This window comes from Neomonachus schauinslandi, chromosome 2 (genome assembly GCF_002201575.2).
Source record: "Neomonachus schauinslandi chromosome 2, ASM220157v2, whole genome shotgun sequence".
Lineage (NCBI taxonomy): Eukaryota > Metazoa > Chordata > Mammalia > Carnivora > Phocidae > Neomonachus > Neomonachus schauinslandi.
In genome coordinates, this window is record NC_058404.1 from 60,224,292 (window position 1) to 60,233,942 (window position 9,651).

Sequence of the window (9,651 nt, forward strand, 5' to 3'; positions counted from 1 at the left end):
GTAGCTCATGTATTTTATAACTTATGCAGTGGAATACCATGATTCAATAAAAGTATTCCTTTATGTAGTAAAACATACTAATGTTCACATATATTTTTAAAAAGCACCTACAATAACATTTCATTACTGATTGTCTATAGTGGAGAAAAAGGGCAATTTTTATCTTCTTTTTATGGTCTTCTGTAGTTTCTAAGTTTTTCAAAACAATAATAGTAAGAAATAAATGGAATTACAAAACCTATGTTAAAAATCAACTATCATATTAATGTTCTCTCACACAAAGTCATGCAATTACAATTCACTGTTTTAAATCCATATCGTAAAGTTACATTAATTGCATGTAGACTTTGAGGTGGCTTGGTTAATTGCAGTGTATATGTTAGAATTAGTTTATTTATTTAGAAAATGAGCTATGACATGTATTTCTCAATGAGAAATGTTTATTGCCACTAAAAGTTTAGGGTTTTGAAGGTAGGTGCAAGGAGAGTTTTATCAAAACAAAGGAATAAAATTTCTCCTAACTGCTGCGATGCCTCTTTTTAGAAAACACTTTGGCTAGGCAAAGGCTTACAGGGTCTTCTGTTTTTTTATGGTCCTTTTGTCTTTAGGTTGTCAAGTTGCTTCTGGATCACTTTTAATAAACTAAAAAGCTATTTTATGCGATTGAAAATTTCAGTGTAAAGCCATGTGAATAGGTAACAGCACTTAGCTATGTGCAAATTATAAGGCAAGATTTATTCTCAGGGCCCTGTGCTTGGTTTAATGCTCTGCTGATGCCATCCCTAAATTCTTTATAAATTTTTGAACGAGAGGTCAAATATTTTAATTTTAGATTGGGTGCCAAAAATTACATATGTAGCCCCAATGCTTTGCTAGGTTTTACCAAAATCCAGAATAAAATTCAGACATATCAGAATGAGTAAGTTGGTTTGTTTACTTCTGAATCACTGCTGCTTTGCCCTTCAAGGGCTAAAGGGATAGGGGTGCATAGAATTTTACATAACTATCAGGGTTAGATCCCTCCAAGTTACCAGTTTATGGGATCCGACCTGCTTCCCTGCGTTCTGCGACAGTACGAGAGCTGAACTGACCTAAGAAGCCCCTTCACAACTAGTGTAGCCTTACTGCCCAACGTTATTTTTCCTGATACTGATCACGCTTCAAAATTTAACTCACGAAGCACACTTACACAATTAGGGGAGGAATGTTTTACATGACTCCATCAACAATTTTTGTTTGAAACACATCAAAGAGAAACAAATTCTGTTACTGAGGTGAAGGGGTTCCCTAACGTAGCCCCCGGTTGACGCGCTAAAGGCTGTCTGATGTACCAAAGTACATCACCTTTGTCAGAATAGTTCGCTTTTTAGATTCCAACACGAAGTTACTTAAATTAAAGCTCTTATTTCAGTTTCAAAAAGGATAGAATCTGGGACAAAATAAATCACGTGTAGGAGATTTACTTTGATGTCATGAAACAGGGATTTTCCGTATCTTTCTTTGTATCGTTTCCTGATGGTCATCAGATCTATTTCACTTCTGGCGATTAGAATCCTGATTACGGTTTTATTATGGAAACCGAAGTCCTGAAAGATACAGAATAGGAGAGAAAAAAATTAGAAAACAGTAGTTTAAAGTTAATCTATCTAATACAGACTCATCCTCTCTTCTGTGGCCATTTATTCATCCTGTACTCCTCAAACACTGGCATGGCGATCGGGGGAGTGGGGGCCCAAGTCTGACTCCGTCTCCTCTGAGACTTCTCCTTCTCTCATACGGTGTACATACGGTGAAGTATTCTATCTATTTGACTTCTTTCCCTTGCTTTACTTATGTATTTTGTTGAAGTATAATTGACATACTATTGCCTCTTAGTTCCAGATGTACGTCATAGTGATTCAGTATTTTTATACATTACAAAATGATCCCCATCGATCTAATTTCTTACCATACAGTTTTTCACCAAACATTTATTACAATATTATTGACTACATTCCCTATGCTGTATGTTATATCACCATGATTTATTTATCTTATAACTGGAAGTTTGTACCTCTTAATCCCCTTTAGCTATTTTGCCTGTTCTCCACCCCTCTCCCTCAGTGACCAATAGTTTGTTTCCTGTATCTGTAAGTCTGTTTCCACTTTGTTTATTCATTTGTTTTGTTTTTTAGATTCTACACATAAATGAAATAATATGGTATTTGTCTTTCTCTGACTTATTTCACTTAGCATAATACCTTCTAGGTCCATCCATGTTGTTGCAAATGGCACGATTTCATTCTTTTTAATGGCTGAGTAATATTCCAGTGTGTGTGTGTGTGTGTGTGTGTGTGTGTGTGTGTGACACAGTCTTTATTGATGGACACATAGGTTATTTCTTGGCTATTGTACATAATACTACAATGAACATAGAGGCACTTATATCTCTTCAAATTGGTGTTTTTGTTTTCTTTGAGTAAATACTTAGAAGTAGAATTGCTGGATTGTATGGTGGTTCTATTTTTAAGTTTTTCAGGAAACTCAATACTGGTTTTCATATTGACTGCACCAATTTACATTCACACCAACAGTGTATGAGGATTCTCTTTTCTCCACATTCTTGCCAACACATGTTATTTTTTGTCTTTTTGATAATAGCCAGTCTGGCAGGTATGATATCTCACTGTGGTTTTGATTTGCATGGCCCTGATGATGAGTGATGTTGAGCATCTTTTCATGGGCCTGTTGGCCAGTTGGCCATCTGTATGTTGCCTGTGGTGGGGCTGCTGAAGCTGGTGTGGGTCAGGGGCCCAGGGCATGCTGGGGCCACCCTAGCAAGCCGGGTAGAGCATCTGGACCCTGTTTCTGTCTCTGCTCTCAAGGTGGAGGGGGAATGTGAAAATTGGTGCTCATTCACACCTATGACCCTAGAGAGGCTTCCCACAGTTCCTCACCCATTTGGTGGATGTTTTAAGGTTAATGAATGGGTTTCCTTTACTTATAGTCTAGTTGCCCTTTAAACTGCTGTGTCTTCACTGTGCCCAGGGCAAGTGAGTCTGTGCATGGGCACCTCAGTGATATCCCTCCCTACTATAGGTCTTTGTGTAGAGGTTACTACGTCTCCAACTCTTATCCTTCTCTATGTGGACCCTTCATTATTTGTTGTGCAGAAGCTGTTCAGCTTTCAGTTCTTCAGGCGGAATTGCTCTATATGTAGGTGTAGATTTGGTGTGTCGGTGGGAGGAGGTGAGTTCAGGGTCTTCCTACACCCCCTTTCTATGTTACTTCTTAAATGTCCCATATCTATTTCCAGTGTCACTGCCTTGATGCTGGCCCTTATCCTTTCACCCTGATTCTGTAACAGTTCCTTCCTTTTACTACCTGGCCAACCCTCACACTTTCTCCTTCCTGATTCTGCAACAGTTCCTTCCTTTTAGCCTAGTGTCCCTCACACTGCATTATAAAATACAAATCTGATCATGGGCTCTTTCTAGTAAAAATTCTAGGCCGGGGAGGGAGGTGGGTTTTGAATTATGTTAGATGAACTTTGATATGTCTGAGTGAGACAGCAATTACATTTTTATTTTACAGTCTATTACTAAAAATTGTAAAAATAAAAATTCCAGGTATTTGAAATATTTTTGGATTTAAACTCAAATACTGAAAAATACAAAAATCAATTTTTGTATACTAGCTCCCCAAAAGAATATTGCTTTATAAACCAATTTCAATTTGTCTTTTCAAATGGAGTAATGGGGACATCCAGTGGCCAGTGAGCATAATATAAATGTATGTATATATATATATTTTTGAAGATAATAAAATTTTTGATGTCTGAATGTTTTGGATATAGACCTCTAAGCAATCTTTTCACAATTTGATGTGATTAAATTAAATGATTTACCCAAGTTTCCATATTTAAGTTGTATATCATTCACTTAAAGTGCACTAGAGAAAAATACCTGTAGTTTTCTTTGGTTAAGGGTAATATAAACAGCTTTGAGCAATATTTTACATTTGAGGTCATCATATATCAAAAATTCAACTATTTAAATATACAATCCTCCTCTTGTGAGCACATGTATATTCATTTTTGCATTGAAACACACACAGAAGGAATAGAATTTTTATTTATTATTAGAATAAGTAGCCCTCAATTTGGACAGATTTAGAATCAGACTAATTATGCTTATTTCTCCATGGTCATTCACAAGTGAAACTTCGTTTTATTTTTGGAGAAGGACACTGTTAAAATCATTCCATAACATTGTCCAATATATTATTTAAAAAATTTTTAAATCAAGTCAGCTTTTTCTGCCTGGAAATAGAAAAAAATAGAAGTGAAGTCTGTGAGCATAAGATACATGTGTTTTGAGGATACATAAGTTGGTTCTTGTACATAAATAAAAAATACTCTTTACACAAGATATGTAATAGAAATATTCTCGACTATTATCATATTATCCCAGCATGCTAGCTACTTTTAATAAGTTGGTCTGGAAAAATTACTTTGAGGATAAAACACTGACTCTTAAAACTACTGTATTACTGACTTTTTAAAAAAATAATTTTCACTGAGTTTTTGAAGGTATGATATATGTATAATGATTTGTATCAGAACTTTTCTTTTTCTAAAAATGTGTTATGCACATTATGGATAAAATGTGCATTGTTTCATGCATTTAAGTGTTTGTTTCTTTAAAAATAAATGTACCAAAGGATGTGTGATTGCCTATCACACTAAACTATGAACAACATTCTCATTTAATTACAAAATAGATTTAGAGTTTGTTGTTGTCAGCCATCTCTTTTTAAAGTACTTTTTAAAATAACACTTTAGGTTTAAAAATAACCACTGCCATTATTTCATATTTTTAAATTTCAGAAATGTAGTAATTTCTTACTAAGCGTTTATAATGTTTTGACATTTCCTGCTTGATAGTTTATGTTTTGTACTTGAATTAAGTATGAAGTAGGGCCTTTGGCGCAATACAAAAGCTTTTGGATTTGCCAGTTTCTTCATATGCTAAGAAGAGCTAAAGCACATGGGGGAGATAGGCCCCACAGAGTCATACTTCTCAGGTAACTCAATTTGATGCAGAAAGCAGAACATTATTTATTTGTTTTGGTGTATAATACATTTTTTTTCCACTTGAGCATATTTTGTTTGAAATGAATATATTTGCATACAAGTTCAAAAATGTTTAAATAATAAAAGTAAACCTAGTGCTTTGAGAAAGTAGACATGATTTTCTGGGGAAATTTAAAAAATATGTGGGTCATACTTACATGGATTGCACTATACAGTCTATAAGCAAAATAGGCTGGTTTGTCTCGAACACAGAGAACTAGGAAAAATCAGAGAAAAAAAAGAACGTTTGAGAGTGACGATATATATTTTCTTCAGAATTTGGGAAACAATGAAAACACTTCTTTTTTTCTGTTAAAATCCTGGGAGAGTGAAACTTTTTGAGTCCTATGTGGGATCCCTCATTGTACATTGTAGTAAAATTTCAATATTTAGAATGGTGGTAAAACCATAACCTATAGAAAAATGTAAAGTAACAATATTATAATGACTCATTCAGATTTTCATTTAGTCTATCTCTATCTCTTAGAGATCTCTTAGTTCCTTCACAGTGTCTAGTGAAGAAAAATGTTTCCCTTTTATCTGAAAGTTAAATAAAGCTTCAAAGAGACCCAGGTTATCACCACTATTATAGATTTTTATTATTATAGAATTCAATATGCAATTGATTCATTTTCCCAAACACTATTTTTAAAAGGCGAAAGATTTATGCGATCTGAAGAGAAACCAGAGTGTGCAAACACTATTTTTAATCCCTTGTAGACTTATGAATAGATCTGACGTCTTTCTCTCTTCTTTTTAAAGATTTTTAAATTTATTTGAAAGAGAGAAAGAGAGACAGAGACAGAGAGTGGGTGGGGGAAGGGACAGAGGGAGAGAATCTCAAGCAGATTCCCCACTGAATGTGGAGCCTGCTGCATGGGGCTGGATCTCACGACCCTGAGATCATGACCTGAGCCGAAACCAAGTGTTGGATGCTCAACCAATTGAACAACCCAGGCACCCCAAATCTGAGGTCTCTTAAAAAAAAGAAGAATGGATGGGCGATAAGAGGCCTGGACCAGTGTTAGGAGTCATCTTATCAAAAGCATTATGGCATTAGAACCACTTACAGCCTAGTGAACTGTTGTCCTTGATGGAGGTCAGTTGATGATTATTGACATTCAATAATATTTATTTGAATAAGTAAATAAGTTAATAAATAAACGAGTAACATATGTGGGGCTATAACTTTCGGGCAAAATAAAGTCATCACAACAGTGCTTTCTCTATAGTTCAAATGATAATTTTAGATTGTAAGACCATGCCTTCATCTTTTACTTTTATTTATAACTGTGAACCTCATAGCACTCTTGAGTCACTGCTAGAATGTGGCGCACTTTGAGGAGAAGGAGTTTTGTTGTTGTTTTTGTTGTTTTACTGTTCCATTTGCAGGGCCTGAATCAATAGAGAGAATAGTAGATGACTCAATAAATGTTTATGGAATAAATGAATGAATCAGTTAAATTGTTTTCTGGTATTTCTCATTTCCTTATTTCCTCTCACCCACTGCTTTGTTTGTGGTATGGTCTATAGCGGAAAGAGCTATCTTGAAATTCAGATGACATGAGTTCTTTTCATAACTTTATTGTTCATTAGTTGATAGACTTTGAAGTAGTCAATTAACCTCCTTGGGCCTTTGTTGTTAAATGAGTTGTGATGTGATACGTGGTTATTAAATTATGTTGAGAATTAGCCACAATAAATGCACCATATTCTCAGAAACACACACACATATTCATATATTGTATACTGTTTTAAGGATTTCATAGAACCCACCAAACCTTTTTAATGGAACCCTCGCTTAAAACTCCTTTACAAACTAAGCTATAAAAATTCTGTTCCCTACTATCTCCAATGCCCATGTATGTTTGTGCCATTCTAGGAATGGAAAATCATAACGTACATTTATCCAACAAATGTAAGTGATTACTTGATGTGTGTTCTCTCTGGGGATATTTCATAAAGACCCTTCATTTGTAGTTCCTACAATGTATGCTGTCAAGTCCCAGCACAGCACAAGGTACAGCATGGGTAGTTTAATAGTAGTCATTATGGATAGCTCCCACTGTTTTCCTCTCTATGGGAAGATATCTTTCCTTAGGAAAGAGATGGAGGTATGTCTCTCTCACGGTAGCCTGCAGAAATCACTACCGAGTAACAACTTGGTAAATTTTTATGGTAGAACTTACCCCTAAAGGCAAAATATTAAAGATGATGAAAAAAAAAAAACAACTCTTCCTCTTGGAGAAAAGGGAGCCATATTTCTAGCATTTATCTGCTCTTTAACAAGAGAATGGAAATCAGTACATATAAAATGAATTTAAAGGTATGAGATCCCAGTTACCTGAGAGAATATCTGAGAATTCAGTTTCCCAGTATGAAGGTTGAACCAGCTATTAGAGAAGGGTATTTGTTCATTAAAGTTATCAAGTTGCCAGTTTAGTGCATTGTATTAGGAGTTAATGTACTTTCCTCTATAGAGTTAACATCCTTACTAAATAATTAACTTCAGGGAAAAGTGACCCAATGAAGAGCAAAGTCATGCATCTTTAATTCAATCAAGCTAATCGGCATTTATTGTGGAATGAAAGGTCTGCTATACACCAAAGGTCTGCTGTGCACCAAGTAAATTATTACTTACCAATTGCAACTAGCAACTCTTGGAAGTATCCATCATAGCATTCATTAATGGCATCTACCATGTCTTGCCCAGAAATATTCTGAAATTCCTGGAAAACTTCAACAAATTGATATAATTCAAAGGAGATTTTGTACATATTATAAATTTAAAATATAAATATTATAAATTTAAAATATAAATATTGATTAGATTGCTACAAATAGTGAAAGTAAATAAAATATAGGGGTACAGTTTGAGTTGGAGTAGGCTGTCTTTTATAATTTTTTATAGCGTTTTATTTATGTAGAAAAAAACAAAACAATTTTTTTAACTAAAAGAAACAGAAAAGTATAGAGGTCAAACAATGTGCAAACTAATATGAGTGCACCTCTAAGACAAATATGGCAGCTTCACACAAATCATGACATTAATAATAATCTCCTTGACTTGTAATGGACTAATTAACCCATGTTTACTATATTCTCTTCAAGAAAACATATAATATGCCTAATAGAAAATAGCTAATTTATTTGAGTAAGTTCTCCATCAGAAACAGAGATGATTTTAAAAGATTCAGTATTTAAAGTTTATATAATTCAGTTTTGGAAAAAATAAAATTATAAGAAAATTTTATTCCTTAGTAATGTCATTAGATGAGACACGTCTGTATAAATGTAATTCAAAATAAGTACCTTTGTGATGACTGGCTTTCCTCTATATGTAATATTTCCCTTTTTCTCCCTTCCAATTAACTACCTGCTTCCTATTATACTATCAGTTAAGTAGCTGAAAAGAAACCTGATTAATAATTACCCAGCCACAGTTGTTGATAACTTTTGTTGCACAGGATCATTTGCAGCATGGTTTTGTGTTCCCCTGTCTTCTGCTGACAGGCTTCCCACAGGACCTGAAACATCATACCGCTAGGAAGTAGCCCCATAACCACCCCAGACCATTTTAACAAAGGGTTTTCATAGTCACTTTGAGATCTGGTTCTTGTTACCATTGCATCCTGAGCAGCCAGAGCAGGGTCTGTATATCCTTCCTCTCTGGTTCCCTGTAAAATAAGCACAGGTTTTCCTTTATAAATTTTCTTAATTAACAACCCATATAGGATTATTGGGACAAAAATCTTTGAACCACCAAATACCTTGGTAATTCCTAAGAAAATTCTATCATTATTTGGAGTTTATATTTGTTGAATACTATATGAAACATAGGTCTTTTTTAAAAATGTGGGTTTTATCTTTTCTTTGCACCAGTGGTCATCTTTCAAAGATGTTGAAATGTTTTTCACTCTTCTGTGCAGTTTCTTCTTCCCATCAAACTGAGCATCCAAGGCCTGGCAGTGGGTAGTACAAATGGATTTAACATTTTAGAGTGAAAATTCAGAGAGAAAGAATGAGTTAATATTCAGTTTCTGACTTGTCAAATAGGATACATGCAACAATAAAATAATAATGAAATCCAGATTTTGTGGAGTAAGAATATTTTACAAATTTGTATCATGCCCACTGCTCCCACCCATTTATCATATAAAGAACAGACATGGTCAAGTTGATCAGAGATGTCCATTGCAAACAGGATGGAAGGAGGGCTAGCCAGTGCAGGAGCTTCTGGTCTCCAAGGATTATGACTATAAGGGGTGGAGGGAAGAGTTAGGAGAGATATGTGATCAGACAGTTCATTTAATGTTCCTTTGGGTTGAGATCTGGAGGGAATGTTTTTTTCTCTTTCTTTTCTCTTCTCTTCTTCTCTCCTCTTCTCTTCTCTTTTCTTCTTTGTTTCTCTTCTCTTCTCCTCTCCTGTCCTTTCCTCTTCTTTCTGTTCTGTTCTCTTCTCTTCCCTTCTCCTCTCCTCTCCCCTTCTTTTTTCTTTCTTTCTTTCTTTCTTTCTTTCTTTTTCTTTCTTTCTTTCT

The 9,651-nt window shown here is 34.8% G+C and overlaps 1 protein-coding gene across 1 annotated transcript in view; it reads right to left on the reverse strand.

The window, feature by feature from the left end:
- The window catches only part of ANXA10 (annexin A10), an 89,773-nt gene that overhangs the window by 610 nt on the left and 79,512 nt on the right, over nucleotides 1-9,651 (reverse strand). The window contains exons 7-11 of the mRNA XM_021698745.1: nucleotides 8,737-8,790; nucleotides 8,547-8,640; nucleotides 7,755-7,850; nucleotides 5,272-5,330; nucleotides 1,464-1,586 (exon numbers count right to left, since the gene is read on the reverse strand). Of these exons, the coding sequence (XP_021554420.1) occupies nucleotides 1,464-1,586; nucleotides 5,272-5,330; nucleotides 7,755-7,850; nucleotides 8,547-8,640; nucleotides 8,737-8,790 (426 nt within the window). The remainder of the gene's footprint in view (nucleotides 1-1,463; nucleotides 1,587-5,271; nucleotides 5,331-7,754; nucleotides 7,851-8,546; nucleotides 8,641-8,736; nucleotides 8,791-9,651) is intronic.